This window comes from Nyctibius grandis, chromosome Z, assembly GCF_013368605.1.
Source record: "Nyctibius grandis isolate bNycGra1 chromosome Z, bNycGra1.pri, whole genome shotgun sequence".
NCBI classification, from domain to species: Eukaryota; Metazoa; Chordata; class Aves; order Nyctibiiformes; family Nyctibiidae; genus Nyctibius; species Nyctibius grandis.
The window spans coordinates 15,718,052-15,738,019 of record NC_090695.1 but is presented as its reverse complement, the minus strand read 5'-3'; the positions used below and the strand labels follow the sequence as shown (position 1 = coordinate 15,738,019).

General features: G+C 39.0%; 1 protein-coding gene across 2 annotated transcripts in view; it reads right to left on the bottom strand.

Annotated features, from left to right (window-relative positions):
- The window catches only part of PARP8 (poly(ADP-ribose) polymerase family member 8), a 124,451-nt gene that overhangs the window by 22,708 nt on the left and 81,775 nt on the right, over positions 1-19,968 (bottom strand). For both annotated transcript variants that reach the window (XM_068422650.1, XM_068422648.1), the window contains exons 11-14: positions 18,767-18,892; positions 16,069-16,633; positions 13,735-13,788; positions 13,536-13,631 (exon numbers count right to left, since the gene is read on the bottom strand). In XM_068422650.1, coding sequence (XP_068278751.1) covers positions 13,536-13,631; positions 13,735-13,788; positions 16,069-16,633; positions 18,767-18,892 — 841 coding nt within the window. The remainder of the gene's footprint in view (positions 1-13,535; positions 13,632-13,734; positions 13,789-16,068; positions 16,634-18,766; positions 18,893-19,968) is intronic.

Here is a 19,968-nt window from a genome sequence, read left to right as displayed (position 1 = left end):
AAGACTTCAATAAACAACTGAAATACACTGCATTGACATATTCTCATATCAGTTGCTTTACAAGAGCTATTAATAGAGTGTTACCCATTTGTCTTATTTTATCTGCTATGTTACATTGCATTAGACAGCAGATGAAGCCTAACACGATTCAATTCGCTGTGCCATGGCACACTAGACAAAAAGTATAATTGTCATTATTCTTAGGTTTTCCACATTTACAAAGTGGCTAAATCATTTGCTTAGTTAGGTAAGCATGGTGGTCCTACCACCTTGACAATCATAATCAACAGTATACACAGACTGCCTTTTATTCCAAAGGAAGGGATTGCTCTGGAATGGCAGAGTAATCTAAGTTTAGCCATGCTTGCCAAGAAGAAAAGTATTAAGAAAATACTTATTTTTGACATTTTGTTTACAAACTTAACAAAGTAAGTTATCCTGAGACTTAAAGAATGCAAACGGAACACAGGATTTGTCATCTTTGCTCGTTTTTGTTTTTTTCCCCGCTGTGTTGTGACCCCAGAAATGTCTGAGCATCCGCAAGAGGGAAGTTAGGAAAATGGTCATTGTACTTATGTTTGACATTTGAAAGGCCTTTGTTCTCTCAGGTGGGCACTGGAACTAAGATCTTAAGGCTGGAGAACTGTAGATATGAGAAGCAAGACAGCAAAATTTGAGCTCTTAAGAGGAACAGACAGTACTGTTAGGGTCTATGCAGTTCTTCCGGTTTTATGTATTTGATGAACCTTTATGCCCACTGAATATTTTGGCTCTGCAGTCTAATGGGGAAAATAACCCAAACCCTGTAGCTATACAGACACTTCAATAGCCTACCTTCATATACCCACCCTGGATGCCTTCTAACCCAAACTCTAGCCATTTTAAGAGCACTTTTGGATCCTGTTTCTGAAATTTGTCCCAATTTAACCAAATCAGATGCTTTTAACTTAAATTTCCCACAAGCATTAGTAAAGTGTTCCAAGAGATGTTCCTATGGCTGTTTCACTGTCTTCTACTCCAGTCATTAGGTTCAACCATTTAAACTCCTTTATTTCCCTCCAAAATTAAAAGATTGGCTTACAATTAAGAAGCAAACATTTGAAGGGCTTTTGTTTGTCACACAATGGTGACATATCTATTCAGTGTCACATTTCCATATTTTGGTTTTGTCCATGATTGTGCATGCTAGAACCAATGAAAACAAATGAAAACTAAGTTAAAAAATCAATTCTAGAAGACAGAGCTTAAAGAAAATCATAAGCTCTAAAGGAAAACTGGGATTCAAGGCTACTCTTACACTGCTGCTAATGTTTTGCATACTGCCGGTGTGTTTCCCTTTACGGCATCCACTTGTCTCTTCTCTTGTAATAGGATGTGAGCCCTTGGGACAGGAACAGTCTTGTTCTGACTTTGTACCATAAACATGAGAAATGTCCCTAGACACAGCAAACAAACAAGAACACCACCACTAACACATTTATAAAAGCTACGCTGTTCCAATGTTATTTTTGGATACTCTTATTTTGGTTCAAGTACACCCACTATTCAGCAAGCTGAACTTTGTAAGAACTTTTGTGTACATACATGAAAGTATAGATATGTTTGTATTGATGTGGATCCATATCCACAAAGGTACAGAATATCCAACTTCTATTAGATTGCTAGTTTCCATTGTTTTCAAAGGGAAAATACATGACAAAATAGGGCTTATACACTTAAGTATATATTTCCGAACGTGAACCTCATCTTAGGTGCATGCAGAATTTTACAGATTACAACCATCACCTTGAAGGCATGCAAAACTAACTAGGTGGGTAACTTCTCCACCACCTGAAAAGGGCAGCTGTAACTCCTCTTCAACAACAGCAGCTGCTAGTGGTCTCACATATACTTGATTTTCCACTTGAAAGAAGAAAATTAACATAAAGCCATTGACTTCCACAAAACTTTTAGCTAAGTGAAGATCATTGGTAGTGAAAGGCTATTTAGAAGGATAATTATTCCACTGGGGAAAAGCCAGAAGAAAATAAGAGCTAGGCAGTTAATCTGAGACTGCAAATGCTTGGAAGCAGACGGCACTGACAGAAGTAGAAAACACTTTTTGAGCTTTTGAGATTTTTGGACTTTTCCTTTAGCCGCCCCCATTCTTTGCATGCTCAGTAGCACCCACCCAACTGCTGCTGTGATGAAAAAGGCCTCAATCAGAGTTTCTGCATGCTACAATGCAAGTGCCACTTCTTTCAGCAGTGACTGTGAATGACAGACAGGCAAACCACCTAGGTACTATGACATATTCTGGTTCTTGGACTCATATACTACTTAAAATATTTGCCAGACATTCCTTCACATTGAAAAAGCTGAAACTTTCATAGCCGATATTGATCTATCTTGCTACTTTCTAATGTGTGCCGCAGCTGTGCTCAGAAGAGCAGTGTGCCAACCTTTCCTGTATCCTGAGGGATGTCACACGGACACTAATGAGGCTGGAACATGACTGACAGACCTAAAAACTCTTGATCTAAAAGGAGAAGCTCAGGGAAGGCTCATAGCCTGACTTACAGCAAATATAACAAATGGTAAAGGTGAGACCATTAGCAACCATCTCACTTCTCCTAATGAAAGCACCAGGCATGGAGATGAAAAGTTATTTCAAATCTCTGTTCTGTTTCCTACTTTCAACCATGGTGATTACACTCACCAGAAGGATGAGGATATAACATAGCAACAATAATATCAAAAAAGTGGATAAATAGATACAGAAAGAAAGAAAGAGAGAAAGAAAAGAAGAAAAGAAAGAAAGGAAAAAAAAGGAAGAGAAAAAAAGGAGAGAGGGAGAAAGAGAGAGAGGAGGAGGAGGAAAGAAAGAGAGAAAGAAACTAAGAAAAAGAAAGAAAGAGGGAAAGAGCAGGTGAGAGAGAAGGAGGGAGAGACAGAAGGAGTCTGGTATGTAAAGGTCTCTTTTGCAAGTGAGCTTTCAAGTTTTTAAGATTTATTTCAGAGTTTGTGTCAGTTACGGATTTTTAGATATGTCTTAGCTACATTTGTAAGAAAAGGCAAAATAAAATTGGTTGCTAATTCTCTACCACCTGAGTTCGTATTACCTAAGGATCAGTTATATTCAGAGCAGTACAAATATTACTAATTCTGAAACAGAATCCAGAGCTGTAGGAAAGGCTCTCTTCCGTCTCTCTCATAGCTTACATCTGTAACCCACGCTTTCAGGTGAATTAACAAATGCTACAGAAACCTCAGTTGTATTTACAGATCTGACACAAGGTAAAAGCAGTACCTGGAAGGCAGGCACTGATGAGGCACTTGTATACTTTCTACCAGTGCTGCTTAAACACCATATGTAAAATATTCATTCTCTTGAAGAGGACTAGATCAAGGCATGTTCATGAGTTTAAGACTTTTATGTTTCCTAGAGTATAACAGATGGGTCAACTCAATTCAAAATTGATAAAATAAAAAGTTTTAGGTAATGTATATCTTAGAACACACTCCCACAGAATTACAAGGTAAAGATTTGAGTCTAAACTGTATGATTTCTGTATTTACTTAAATCATTACTGAAATAATGCAGAATTACCCTTAACTGTAACATAAAGTTCATCAAGCTTCAGAGTTTAAGCAATTTTTAATTATTAATGATCAATACTATTTTGAAAGGCAAGTTTAATGCACACCTGTCTACTCTGCCATGGTTTACACTTCTGAGTGAACATCCAGCACTAGCTCATAGTGGATTAAAAAACCTATGATTTATTAAAATTAAAATTCAGCTTTGTATGTTAATACCATTTATTGACAGGTTTTTGCTTTATACTAAAACACACATATATTTAAAAATAAACTTATTAAAATTAAATATTTACCCATTTACACTGATTTAGGAATTGCTTTAAAACTAAATAATTACAAAAAAGTACACCTGTGTCCTGAATTTTCAAATGAAGACAAACTACTACAGGGAACTACAGACCTGTTAGTCTAGACTCAGTTCCTGGAAAAATTATGGAGAAGATTATACTGGCTACTGTTGAAAGGCATTTAGAGAATAATGCAATCATCAGGCACAGTCAACATGGGTTCACAAAGGAAAAGTCCTGTTTAACTAATTGGATATCCATCTATGATAAGGTCACCCACCTAGTAGCTGAAGGGAAGGCGGTGGATGTAGTTTTTCTGTATTTTAGTAAGACTTTTGATACTGTCCCTCAGCATCCTTCTGGACAAGTTGTCCACTGCAGGATGAGGGTATTCATGGTGCGCTGGGTGAAGAACTGGCTGAAGGGCAGAGCTCAAAGGCTTGTAGTGAATGGGGCTACATCTGGCTGGTGACCGGTGTTCCTCAGGGCTCAATTCTAGGGCCAGTTCTGTTCAATATATTTATTAACAAGCTGGATGCAGGAGTTGAATACACCATTAGCAAGTTTGCTGATGATACCAAACTGGGAGGTGCTGTTGACTCTCTTGAGGGACAGGAGGCCTTGCAGAGAGATCTAGATAGATTGGAGCATTGGGCAATCATTAATGGGATGAAATTTAACAAGTCAAAATGCTTGATTCTGCCCCTAGGACAGAGTAATGCCAGCAACAAGTATAAATGGGGAGAGGAGTGGCTGGAGAGCAGCCTTGCAGAAAGGGATCTGGGGGTGCTGGCTGGCAGCAGGTTCAACAGGAGTCAGCAGTGTGCCCTGGCAGCCAAGAGGTCAAACCGCATCCTGGGGTGCATCAAACAGGGTATAACCAGCTGGTCAAAAGAGGTGATTATCCTGCTGTATTCAGTGTTGGTGCGGCCTCACCTTCAGTGCTGTGTGCAGTTCCGGACAACAATTTAAGAAGGACGTGAAGGTCCTTGAATGCACCCAGAGGAGGGCAACAAAGCTGGTGAAAGAGCTGGAAGGCATGTCCGGAGCAACTGAGGACTCTGGGTTTGTCTAGTTTGGAGAAAAGGAGGCTGAGGGGTGACCTCATGGCTCTCTACAGCTTCCTGAGGAGAGGAAATGGAGAGGGAGGTGCTGATCTCTTCTGCCTGGTATCCAGTGATAGGACTCGTGGCAATGGTTCAAAGCTGCGCCAGGGGAGGTTCAGACTTGACATTGGGAACCATTTCTTTACTGAGAGGGTGTTCAAACCCTGGAACAGGCTTCCTAGAGGGGTGGTCGATGCCCCAATCCTGTTCTTGTTTAAGGGGAATTTGGACAATGCCCTTAATAACATGCTTTAACCTTTGGTCAGCCCTGAATTGGTCAGGCAGTTGGACTAGATGATCATTGTAGGTCCCTTCCAACCGAAAAAGTCTATTCTGTCTATTCCATACTATAAGCTCCATGAAGTCAAGCTACTATGAGCTCTGTATAGGTATACACACTGCCAGAAAGCAGTAATAACTTATTTAATACTCTATCTCACTACAAATCTGTAAGGCAAGCTCTCTGAATAATCTCACAATATTTATGTGATACGTGGAACATGCTGCTGAAAGACATGGGAGATACCACAGTGGTAAGCAGATACAACCTGTAGAAAGATGAGAGTAGACTGAGACTGAGTGAGAAATGTCACTTGTTCTGTTTGGTTTTGTTTTGGCTGCTCCAGATTTTATTTTCTGTTTTTTTGTGGGTTTTTTTTGTTTGGGTTTTTTTTCTGCATTCTTGGACAGCTTATACAACCTTTTTTTTTTTTTTTATTTTTACTTCCCAGATATATAAACAGATGGTAAACAGACAGCAAATAGACAAGCATCATGGAGCGCTAGTTGGGCAAGGTGCACTTTGGTAAGTTCATGGTAACAGGAAAAGCTATACTGCAGCCATTTTACTCTCTTGGTAAAAAATAAAGTGATTGAAATCCATTCTACTAAAGTACTGGTTGTAACTGGAGAGGTTTTTTTCATAAAAAGAGATAAAACCAGTGTATATTGTGGAGTAACGGTAAGAAGCACCACTGCATTATTCCACAAGAATCTTGGAATTCCACAAGCATCTTGGCTAAACTCCACTTTGGCTAAACACAGTTGTATACCTACACTTTTCTCCATAGTTCAATGATGTTCATTCTACTGCAAAAAAACTCCCAACTGTAAGCAGTGTACTGCTTCTGGAACATCAATGCTACTGTGTTTTGGTGGTGGCTAAGAATCTTACATTCAAAGGACAGAGAAATCTCAAGCCCTCTTCAAGTCAACAGAAACTCACCGAGGCCAAGATTTCACCCATAATGAATAAACCATAACTGAGCACTTTGGGATGAAAAACATTCTAAAAATGTAAGCTTACTAATATAAGAACAGATATAGCAGAATTACCAGACCGTACTTATTTTTACAGCTAAATAAAAACAACAGCTATTTCAAATACTGTTTTACACTATTTTACCATTCATATTTTATGGGAAAAACTTTAAACAGCAGAGATGTCTGTACTGGAGTACAAATTTCAAAGAAATTAGCTTCAATATTTAGTTTTGCTGAGTTTTTTACTATTTCCTGCTTGCTTTGAAGAGGCCTCAGTTTGAGGTTTCAACACAAGATGGCACTCTAAAGAGACTTCTTGACTGAAAGAAAAATTATTGATATAGAGAGGGTTTTTTTATCACCTTATTGAATATATTCTGAGATTTGTTTGTCCCGTGTAATTGTCTCACAGGTCTTTAAAATCCATTCAATTATGCTGTTTTACCCATGGCTTTAGTATCTGTAAATGAGGAATTCGGGAAGGTGTAGATAGTAAAACAGACATTAGTCACACATCTTGAATTATTATACTATGTAAAAGCTGAATTCAGGCACTGAAGTACAGAATCATTGAGGTTGGAAGAGATCTCCGGAGGTCACCTGGTCCAACACCCCTGCTCAAGCAGGCTCTCCCTGAGCCAGTTGCTGAGGACCGTGTCCAGATGGCTTTTGAATGTCTCCATGGATGGAGACCCCACAGTCTCTCTGGGCAACCTGCTCCTATGCTCAGTCACCCTCAGAAAAGGTGAAAAACGTAGAAAAGTGTTTCCTGATGTTCCAATGGAACCTTCTGTGTTTCAGTTTGTGCCCATTGCCTCTTGTCCTGTCACTGAGCACCACTGAAAAGAGCCCGTCTCCATCCTCTTTGTACCCTCCCTTCAGCTATTTATATACATTAATAAGATGCTGCCTGAGACTTCTCTTTTCCAGTCTGAATAGTCCCAGCTTGCTCAGCCTCTCCTCCTATGTGAGATGCTCCAATCCCTTAATCATCTGAGTGGCCCTTCACTCGACTCCCTCCAGTAGCTCCATCTCTCTCTTGTACGAGGGAGCCCAGAACCGGACACAGTACTCCCAGTGTGGCCTCACCAGTGCTGGGTAGAGGGGAAGGATCACCTCCCTCCACTTGCTGGCAATTCTGTTGTTTAATGCAGCCCAGAATACCATTAACCTCCCTTATCGCAAAAGCACATTGCTGGCTCATGTTTAACTTGGTGTCCACCAGGACCCCCAGGTACTTTCCTGCCAAGTGCTTTCCAGCTGGGTGGCCCCCAACATATATTGGTGCCTGGCATTGTTCCTCCCTAGGTGCAGGACTTTGCCCTTAAATAGTTGAACTGCATGAGACTCCTGTCAGCCCATTTCTCCAGCCTGTCGAGATCTCTTTGAATGGCACCCCATTGCTCTGGAGCGTCACGCACTTCTCCCAGTTTTGTGTCATCTGCAAACTTTCTGAGGGTACACTCTGCTCCATCATCCAGATGATTAATGAAGATATGAAACAGGACTAGATCCAGCATTGATCCCTGGGGTACACAGCTAGTTACTGGCCTCCAACTAGACTTTGTGACACTGACCATCACTCTCTGGGCCCAGCCATTCAGTGAGTTTTCATACCTCACTATCTCCTCATCCAGCCCATGCAGCAACAGCTTGTCTACGAGGATCTTATGGGAGACAGTATCAAAGGCCTTACTGAAGTCCAGGTAGACAATATCCACTGCTTTCCCCTCATCTACCAGACCAGTCACTCCATTATAGAAGTTTACGAAGTTTGTCAAGCATGACTTCCCATTGGTGAAGCCACGCTGACTGCCCCTGATGATTTTCTTGTCCTTAACATGCCTGGAAATGGTTTCCAGGCTTAGCTGCTCCATCACCTTCCCAGGGATCGAGGTGAGGGTGACCAGCCTGTAGTTCTCTGGCTCCTCCCCTTCTTGAAGACAGGAGTGACATTTGTTTTCCTCCAGTCTTTGAATATGATAATACATGATAATATATTTTTATTATACTTCTTTTAATCAGATCCTTAAATATAATAACCGCTTTTGTTAATGACTAATGATTTCATTATATTTAACTGTTTGCAATAAAAGTACATGCTAAATTCCTAAAAGAAGATATCTCTCTACTATTATAGCAGCAAAACTGTTGTATTATTAAAATACAACTTAGTCCTTGCCTAGAATATTATTATCAGCTCTAGAGTTACAGGAAGAATTTCATATGGCATTAAAAAAAGTTAATAGCCTTCTAATATAGAACCAAATAATGCTGAAGTTTCTTTAGTACATTACTATATCTGCTTTGGAAAATGCATTTTTTTAGCTAGATGAACCAAATCATATGGTTGAAAAGTACCTTTGGAGGTCAGTTAGTGCTTTTATTCTCTCATACAGGACTACCTTTATCTAAACTTTATCTAAAGTTTTAGATAAAGCTAAAATCAGCTTTCTCTACAGCTTTATCAAGCACTGGAACAGGCTGCCTAGAGAGGCTGGGGAGTGTCCATCCCCGGAGATTTTCAAAAAGCCTGTAAAAGACAGTGGATGAAACAAGCTCAAGTTTCAGGGCTTTTCACTGGAGACACACACCCCATGGGAGAATACCTCAGTACTACAGAACGGGCTTTGTGGAAGTCATTAGAATTTCCTAAGTTTACTTCCAATATTTAGTGTAATATGGTAGTTCGACAGAAATCAGAATAATCTCTTTAACTATTATAACAACACATATGTGAATGATACACATTTTCAATGTTTGAAAATGTCAGAAAAAAAGCATTTCAAAATATGTTTTTGAAACAATTCAAATCTAGCCATTAATTACAAACAAATAATAGTCCATGTCTCACTCATATAAACAACTTCTCTGTTGAGAACAAATTCAAAGACAGTAACATGAGGCTAATGATTCAAACAAGCAGACTCTTACTGTTTTCAGTAGGTTTACCAGGTCTTCCTTCTCCGTCTCTCCTCAGCACAAAACTTATGTCTGACCTTGTACTTCCCACTTTTTCAAAGCTGAGAAAAGAGCTACTTCAGAAGAGACTGATGACAGAGCTCCTTAGAGCTGTGCAGCACAGGTCGCCTTGCAGGAGGATGCACTGTGATTCTTTACGAGATAAGGGAGCTGTTTGGATGTAAAGGCTGCAGTCCCAACCCTCGCTAATGATTTCAAAGCTGTTTGTTAATCCTTCTATGAAAAGTGAAATACGTAGGATTCAGATCACTGTTAGGAATAACTGCATGAAATAGTATGGCCCATATTATGTAAGAGGTTAAATAATACTTTTTCTTCTTAGGATCCATGTATTGATTTAATTTTCCCTGCATATCATGCCATGCAGTGATTTCAGAGAATCTGCAGTTTTTGGTTGCATTCTACATAAATGTGTATCTCTAAATATCCAATTCAGCTTTTATAACTTTGGGCGCACTGGGAAACGTGTGAATACCTGAAGGAAAGCATTACCCATTTTACTGTTTTTTTTAAAAAGGGGATGAAATGAAGCAATGGACCATGGACTTTATAAAGAAGAGCGTTACAGCTTCATGATGCATTATAGTACTTTTCTAAGACTCCTTCTTGCATTCCAGAGAACCTTTGTCCTTCCCCTTCACAGTAATACAGCTGCAGTTCCTTGTGAGACCATTAGGTTTGTGAGTGTTTTGAAGTTACCCCATCTACATAATGTGTTTTTATCTATACATGCACATGATCTTCTGTATTTCAGGGAACTTTCTGAGCTCAAAAGAAAACTGGTTGTTCTGAAAGATCCACTCTTTGCTCCGTAAAAAAATTCCCAAGAGAAATCTAAGAATCTTGTCCTTATTAATCGTCAGTAAGTCACTAAGGTAGCCTCTTTATTTATCCGCAATAAGTGACTAAAATAGCCTAACAACACCCAAAGATTCCTGTGTACAACAGGATCCTTGAACCAGCACGGAACATTCACATGATTAGATTAGTACTGTGGGCTCTGGAGCAAGACAGGTGTCCATTGTAAGAGCATAAAGCCAAACATATGCAATTGTGTTATGCAGCTATTCTGCAACAGACATCTTTCATACAATGGTACATCTGCCATGTGGATCTAGTGTCTAAATTAAGCTATACAAAAAGGCACATCTTGTTGTCATCAAGTTGCTCTTATGATAAAGATGTCAAGATTTTAAGAAAGAAAAGTAAACTGAAATAGATACTAAAACCAGAACACCCCCCAGAAAAAGTTATCTAGGAAAAAGAAACACAATACTGAGAAGAAAGCTTGTGCTGAGAGAGGTTGATTTAAAGATACTTCACAACTAAGATTAAAAAAATAGCCTGTAGAGCAAATCTGCAAAAAGGAAATCTTTGTCTTTCAGTTTCATTTGGTATCTTCAGCTGTCCTGAGGATGAGACACCTGAATTATGCAAATCATTAATAACCAGCATAAAAAACTACACCCAGGTATGAGAGTTTACAGTATTAAAAGAATGTAATTATTGAGTGATGACAATTGTTGAATTTTTTAAACCGCATTTCAAGACAATTAATTAAACTACACTATAGTTCAGGAAAGGTGTCAGGCTGACATACTAGTGGATTACAGAACCAAATTCCTCACCAGCTTCTTTGCAATTGTGCAAAACTCCAGTAAATACCAGAAAATCAAGCCTAAATACCTTTTAAAATAACTTCTCAAGCAATAACTTTGTTATGCTTTTATAAATTCATATGCTTTTTTGTCGTTGGAAAAAAGGTCCAAAAGGTAGAAGGGAAACATGTCATTAAGGATACACACACCCAGACATGACCCTGTATGCATCTGTGTGGAGGAACTATTCTTTAAAGGAAGAGACGGTGAACCATCCAGAGCTATTTAGTCTGTGGCATCTCTTGTGATTCAACCAACTACACACAGAGCCTAAGTAATGCCTTTGAGATATGGACATCTGTAGAAAATGGGATCTAGACACAGAATCATAATATAAGCAGATCATAGCAAGGTTCTGATCATTATGAAACCTGGTGAAGTTACTGTGGTATCGAAAGTATGAGCACTCTAAAGCTCTTTATGAAGGCCAAGGATACTACGTACGGGATCCATTAAGCGACGTAAGACTAGATTGCATGTAGCCTTTCCTTTAATAAAAGCCCCCTGCATTCTGCTTAATAAAGTACTCTATTTCTGAGATCCGCTGTTGCAGCAGTATTAAAGTGCTCTTTCAGTTAGGTCATTCTTTATTCTCTTTATATAAATTTTATATATATATGTATGTACGTGTATGTGTATGTGCAGCTTAAGTATGTAAATAAACCCTACAATTGACTACTTTAAGCTGACTCTGCTAGAGCTCTCAGTAGAGTGAAGCATACATTTCCTTAAGACCCTTTGGCAAGCTCATGCTCGATTCAAACTGAGATCCTTTCTCATCTTCTACAGAACTGCAAACTCATTAATGGCTCTATATTGCTTATTGAGTCATTCAAGCATACACAGAGCATGCTAGATTTCTTCCTGCTATCTCCTTCTCCCTGGGTTATGTAAGGACACCCTTTCATTCTTGCAAAGCTCACTACGTTATGCTGCTTGCAAAGGCACCGATGAATATATGTTTAGTGGCAAACATACTTGCACTTTCCTCTGTTCTGAAGTGCTGACAAACTCTCAGATAGTTAAAATGACCCCTCTAAGTTGAAGACAGAGAAAAGTAATTCTGAGGGATTTTAATCTCTAAAGTGGAAAGGCAAGAAGAATTACGATTTTTTTATTCAGAACAGATGACTTTCCATTCTGTTTTCTTTTAATAGTTCACCATGTGAATAGGAAGAAATCCTACTGTTTGCTTTGTCTTATGGACGACAGATAAAATCCAATTTAAATAATTATATTATCCAAACTTTACTCACTATCCAAACATTACTCACTTTGTCTTATTTCATGCTGTCACAGGTAATAGGCATAGCAGTGCATTCAAAGATGAACACCAAGGAACTGATGCCTTTTCTACAGGCTTCTAATCAGGGTTTGGATGCTGATAAATCTGGCAGAAAACCATGTTTTTAAAAGGTAGGTATGAGCTTGAAGAGGCAAAAACACACCTGATTGATAGGATTTTCAAAAGTACAGAGGCTTAACCATGACTTAAAACAGTGTTAACTGAGTATGTAGATGCTTTTGCAAATCCTATTAGCAGCCTATTCGAATAGCCTGCCTGCAGCCAGAATGCCTGACTGTGGTGCCACTGAGTGTCACAGGGGATGACACTGAGGTCACTTCTGCTGCCATGTAAGCAATAACGTTTCTGAATTTAGTTCCATGGAGCTATCACAGATGATATCCGCTTCAACTTACATGTAGTTATTCACCACACTGTGGAGAAACTGGCAGGTGTCAGACCATTCACACATTGGTATTCAACAGTTTTCCATGGCTTTAATCTTTTAAGGTTACTCAGGTTTCCATAGAATTCAGGACAGGTGAAATAAGAGGGACTCTAAACTGCAAGATCAGTCCTAAAGGTAAGAATTTTATTCTCCTAATATACTCTTTCACAAAGCTGCACTGATCCAGTAGCTCCAGGCAGCATGTCTCTCATGACGCAACTTAGTCTTTTTCACCGTATTTATTCACCACCAGCATCAGAGAGCGTACACAGTTCAGCATGCAAAATTCCTGGTTCCCAGTTATACAGGAATGAAAGGAAGGAAAAGCTGCCTAACTGGCCAGATTTTGGGCACACTGAACCACAACAGTGCCCCTGGACTAGGTCACTGCTAGATCAGACACTTCACAGAGCATTTCCTTCTACTGCCTTTTTTATCACATTATGGAGGATGGCTCGTTCCAGCAGCCCATGAGCAAAAGAGGGTCAGAAGAACTTCACAACCTTTTAGCATTAACACCAGTGTATCTGAATACCCTGACCGTGGCTTGATAAGAGCTAAAGGACTGAGGTGACCCTAAGCTTTCAAAAGAATGCCAGAGGACAGGGAAAGCACTCTAATGCACTTCCTCTATCTTATCCAGTTGTGACTACTGTAGCACAATAGCATTCAGTGAAATACATGCCCCCTTTATATTTCTATGGTATTATACAAGCATGATTTCCATCTCCTTTGCTTGCAATACATTATTTTTAAATTTAACCAAAATCTAGTTAATATCCATTACATTTTTTTCATCTTAAAAGGATATTGCCATGAAACACATCTGAAATAATTCAATAGTTTTATAACAGGTTTGTATGGTCCATTGTTATTTAAGGCATTACAGAATGCATTGTTTATCCCAGTAAGCACATCACTTACCCTCAGCATAGGGCCATTCTGGAACACATGGGGTTCATCACAAACTACACAGTATTCATTCAACACTGGTATCCGCTGCTCAGCAAATTCAATAGTCTGAGAACAATGAAAATGAGAACAACAACATCTGCTTAAAAATAATTAACAGGTAGGTCATGCTCCACAGTGTGTCATAAATGGGTAAGATATGATATCCTACCTGCACAAGAAAGCCACGGTCTTGTACTGGAATGCATTTTGCACCATAATTTTGCTGCAAGGAAAAAGTTAAGGCAACTTCAGTGTTGGTAGACTAATTACAAGGAAATAGTAAAACATTTGTATTTGTTGCATGCAAATATGTTAATTAAACAATATTTGCATCTAAAAAGATCTCTCATTTGCATAAACCAGACATTACAAATAATCAGTCCTTTTACTGTTTGCTGAGTGTGGGTCAGACTTCCAGCATTTCTTTTTAGCTCTTAAATCTGATGAGGTTTTGTATCTCAGCATCCCAAAAACTTTAATCTCAAATGGAAACACCAGTGCCTTCACTCCATTCTAATAAACTCGTATTTGGTAACTTCCATTAAATGTAAACTGCATATTGTCTATCCAAATATGCTTAGGCTTGAAAGACTAATGTAACTCGCAGAACAGCTGAAAATTTTTTTCTTTTATATTTACTAAGATCTTACTTCTGTAAGCACCATGCTAACAGATCTCTGTGCTCAGATCCCACTCAAATTCTTCCTGCCTTTTTCTTTCAACACACAGCAACGTAAATGAGATGGAACTTCTGTTACAGGAGTCAGTAAGGTACAAAATTTGCGCTAGGCTGACATCTATCTCAATCAAACCTTGTTTTGATTCAGATCACCTCCATTTACAGGTTTTTTTTGGTTTTGTTTATAGGCTTATTTCCTTTCATTTCTCTAACTGCTTAATTGGAAAACTTTTCCATTTTTTCTCCTGGGAAACAATCCTCCTAACTGTAATTCATATACGAGATTGAAATACTTCAGCTGAGAACTGAAGAGATTCCATTTAGGATCCATATTCACTGCATCCACATTCCACTGACTTCAAATTGCAGGTAGGCAGCCAGGTTACCCACGTATCTGGTGACTGCATGTAAAATGTGAAATGGACTGTTGATGCCCCTCTGCTAACATCAGTCAAACTGCACCTGACCATGTATGTGATTATTTTCCCTCAAAGTAAATGCATTCTACCAATAAATTACTGGTAGTTTTTACAGACTGCCAAGCAGGGCTTGCATTTGTTCCGTATCAGCTGATAACATCAACAATTAAACTACTTAGTTAACTCTTCATCATCTTACCAATATCAATGGAACTTTTCCTATTAACTTCAGGAGAGAAAAGTCTTGCTATGTTAAGCCATCCTCTGCTGATTCAGAAAAAAATGCATCTCTCAACTGTCGACAAGTAAAAAGTCTGTTGGCTCACCTTAAATTAATATTGCTGTGCACATTACAGGAACCAACCACACAGCATGTATATAAATGATTTTATTGCTGCTTTTAGATCTGATGAGTATAGCTCACAGCTTATTAAGCTAATTTACCATGAGACATAGCACACTCAATGTAATTTCATTATTCAGAATGCACTATTTTGAATATATGTATAGCATTTCAAGCAACAATCAGCTTTTTCTTGCTGAGAACATCAAGATACCAGCAGGCTAAGGGAGTGGAGAGGACCGTCTCTTAAGTGTCTCTCCCCAGATCTAATTCAGAAAACAGATGGGTGCCTTGAAAGCGCACGAACAGACCCACTCTTTCCTCTAAAGTATAAAAGCCATCTTCTATGAGGCAGAGGCAGAAGACTTAATTTTGAGTGCTCTTTCTTCATTTTAAGAATATGTGCTACCCTTTGTTTTCCCAATCGATCACATGTCTGGGAAAGAAAGGGGGTCAGTGTGAACCTAATTCCTTCCCCGACCTTCGGCTGTCACCAGCGCATTTGAAGGTTAAACCTTTCACAAAGCACAAACGCGCAAGAGGTGAGCTGAATCATGACTGCATTCCTTCCACTATGATGATGATCACAGATGCAAAGACCAGAAGAAGAGGTGACTTGGCATCCGAACAAGCCGATGGATGGTTGCTTCCCCCACAAAGCAAACACTGAAATAAGAAAAGACCTGCGTGACCAAGCCAATTTTGCAGCACAGAAGCACACACCCTCCCTTCTTCCTGCAGCAAGAAAGGAGGCAGGGAAGGAAGCGGATAATTGAACATTTCCCATGGCCAGCAGGTACATTGAGCTGTATTCAACATGACGTGAAATCTCTATCGTGACCTAAGCAAATTCCGGTTTTATAACTTATATATATGTGCATGCACAGTGGTTTAAATCCTCCTTAAAAAGCTGACTCTACTGCTCATCTTCCAATATGTTCAGTATATCCAATATATTCACTAATATATGTCCTAAGTATTAATGCCTTTGCATAATAAGCATAACAGCACGTTTGAAAATAATAGGAGGAAAATGAGCAGAATAAAAAAATTATTACGCACAGCAGCTTGTGAAGGTGATGATGAAGATGGTGTTAAGATACCAATAAGCCCTGAGGTAAGAGAGAGCCTCCTGCTCTCTGCTGTGGTGGACTCCTTGAAAGGCTCCATTTTGGATGATTTAGGGGCATTGGAGTAAGCCTTGCTGAGTAACTTGTGATTCTTCAATCCATCCAATTCTTCCATTCTAAGATTACTGGAGTAGGACCTGCTTAAAAGTTTGTGGGGCTTCAAGGTGCTGTTGTGCTCACATCGAGGGTCCCCAGAACATGACCTGCTTAACAGCTTATGGGGCTTTAAAGTGATGCACTCCTCCTGCTTGATGGCTGCAGAGCAAGGACGGTTCAGCAGTTTGTGCGATTTAATAGCCATTGTCTGTTCAGCCCTAGGGTCACTCGACAACGAGTGGCCAAAGGTTCTGTGAGATTTTGTGGCACACGTATCCTCTGCCTTCACTGTGCTAGAGCAAGTCCTTCTCAGTAGCTTGTGAGTTTTGGAGATGCCATCCTGTTCTGACTTCAGTTTTGATTTACTTTTTCCGCAGCCAGGTGGAGGATAACTTGGCGACCTTAAAAATAAAGAAGACAAAGCTGGAGAACAATCAAAATCTTCTACAAATCAAGCAAGACCGCACATATGTAAACATTTTTAAGTGTCCCCTGTCTTTATGTATTTCACTAGTGATAAACACAACCCAACATTAAAAAAACCCAAGCAATTCTTTGTAGGACTAATTTTCCAATACCAAATAGACATCTTTCTCCTATTTACATACAGGCTCATTGATCAAAAAGATGACTACTTAAGTAGAAGTTAGAGCTATATCCTTAAAGCTCTTTGTAAAGATCTTTATGTCTATAAACAAACCATTTATTCAGGAAATCATCTTTGCAATGAAAACCACGTATTTCAGATGAGATTGTAACACATTTTCCTTATCAAAATCTATCTTTCCTATGTAATCATCATCATATGATCCCATTAAAGTTATTGTCTTCCGGACACAGCATAACAAATTCTGTGTCCAGATCCAATGGAAGACAGCATGAGCAGTGAAACTTGCGGGCAGTAAATCAAATTTAATTTGTCTGAAATGAACATTATTTTTTAAAACCTCATAACAATCTGCGTGCTTTGTGGAATACAATTTGATGCCCTTTTTTCCTGTTTCAGACAAATTCTAGCTCTGTAACACTAGAAATGAGAATATGAGGGACCTAAATTAGGAATGCAGAAAGTAAAGAACAAAAGGTTTTTACAAAACAACACTCACATGAACTGTCACACTGCTACAAGGTTCACATTCACCTGTCCTTGCAATGCAGAAACATGTAACAAGTATGCTGAATCATTTTTCTATGCTTTATAAGCAACCTCAATCTTTAGAGTATTTTTTGGTCTTGGATCGAATAGAAAAGAACTGAAACCCCAAGGGAACAGGCTGGCAGGTTTCCCCACCCTGTTAGCAAGTACAGTAGAAGATGCATGTGGAGGTTGCTGACTCACTGTTGCAGTTGGCTCACTACCACCCTCCTGCAGACAAGAGGTAGGAATGGCACTCTAGGGAGAGCAGGGGTCCCTGCATTTGGGCTGAGCCATCTTTGGACAGGCACTGCAGCAGCAGTCAAATCAAGAGGAGGAAGACTGGGCTGGATTTTGTATGCCCTTTCTGAATACAACCAAACCCCAAGCTACAGCCTGTACTAGGCAATGGTATGCAGCATGGTAGGGAATGGATAATCTTTCTACTTTAAACACCACCTTCCTCTTCTATCTTTGAAAAGACAAATAATCTTTTGTCATCTTTGACATTCTTCCCTTCTTCAATATGAGTGATCAGTGTACTCCCTATCTTTTTTATACACGGAATTTAGAATGGTAAAATTCATCAAAGAGAAGGAATGTTCAAAGAAGGATTCAATTCAAATTCACAGAAGGGGTGATCTGTCAACCCTTCATAAGCAGGAAAACATGCTAGAGTAAATAGTCACATTCCTGAAAGAATGTAAAATTAGAGCCTGATCTTACATACACTTAAGAGTATGAGTAACTGGCAGAAGTCATAATGAATTCAAATGAACTATTCACAAACTACTTCTCATGTTTTTAATGCCTTTATTCTTTGAAACTCTGTGCCTGCATTTCAGAAGTGGTGAACATTAATGTACTTAAAACAGTGAAGAGGGGTGGGTGCTCAGCAGCTCTAAAAATCAGTCTTTCCTTAATGAACACTCTAGTTTTAAAAAATCAAAAATACACACAGCTGTGGAAAGAACAAATAGACAACCACAGAATTTTAAAAATATATATAATATATATATTACATATATGTTATATATTACTTGTCTATATTAATTATTTTTATATTCTTGCTATTCAAGTAACAGTCAAATGCCACCAAGCTATAAAGATACAAATACAAGAAGTTAAGTAACATAAAATTAATTATTTCCAATTATAGATGAAACATGGCTGTTTCACAGCACAGGGCACTGAAATGCTCTGTCTTGAAACAGTCTTAGAAGCTGCAGTAGTATCTAGTTCACTTTCGATGTCATGCAAGGAAAGGACTGGAAACCCATGAGGTAAGATATAAATAGAATACTTCTCTGTGGAGAAAAACTCAACATTTCACCTTGTGAAGTCTGCTGTGGATTTTGAACAGGATATGGTGTTAACAGCTCACTTTCCTTGCTATTACCTGCGCAATGTAGAAAAGATGTGCAGAGGGGATTTCACCTTTTTGTCAGACACCTTCTCATTGTGCGTACAATTAGATTTCTCTTTGCTGTTCTTCCACTGTTGTGTAACAAATGTCTGCATGATTCTACAAATTAAGAAAGAAAAAAAAGATTTTCTTATCTTAGCCAAGACATATGCACTTTAATGTTAGGGTCTCTCCACCACGTAGGTGACATGATGCAATGTCCTCACTCTACAGGCAGAGTTTTCCTGTCATGTATGTGGACTGATGATTGGGTGCCTCATCTCCTCAAAAATGCCTTTTTTTCCACATAAAACTAATTTACACACAACTCTTATTGAGAATACAGTCTGCGTAAACAACCACTGCCAAACTTATGCAGGTATGCCTCTCATGGAGATCTAGAGACAAACTGATTCAAAGACATCCCATCCAACTACAGGTGTCTGTCTCTCCAGTGACTATAGAGGTAGGCTACAGCATCCACACTGCTCAAATAGGAACATATTGTCCTAAGGCACAAACATGAAGGTAGGAAGTAAAATATTACACTACCCAAAGAGCGTTTACAGAGAAGGCAGAGACAGACACTTCCCAGAGATGGACAGCAAAAGGCAGTGCTCACAAGTTGTAGCAAGGAAAGCTAAAAAACATAAAGGCTATAAAAAGAAGACATCCACAAGAAGAGTGGTTAAGTACAACAGGTTGCCCACAAAGGCTGGGGATTTCACAGCTCAGATGTCTGAGACTCTGAGTGAACTAATCTAACTTTGAATTTAGTGTTACTTGGAGCAGGAGGTTGCACTAGGTGATCTCCAGTAGCTCCTTCCAAGACAAATTACTCTGTGACTCTAATCTAGCAGTGGAGGGTCTCTGAGTGATAAAGTCAAAGTGGAAGTTGGTATGGACTTCATAGAAAATTTAGTGAATCTTCAAAGATGAATATCCTGTAGCCACAGCCATGAGGGGCCATGGGGTTCATGGGTATTCTGATTTCTGCTCAACTGTGAATTATGCAGCTATGTTCTTGAAAATGTCTTATGGGAACCTTTAGTAATTACCCTGTGCACAAATCAGAGACAGTGTAAGTACTGAAACATTTTAAGAAACTGTTCACGTCTGGGGAGCTTTTCATTTTTTTTTTTCTTCAAAGTCATGTACCATAGAGATTTTAGTAATATTGCTTCATTTGTAAGATT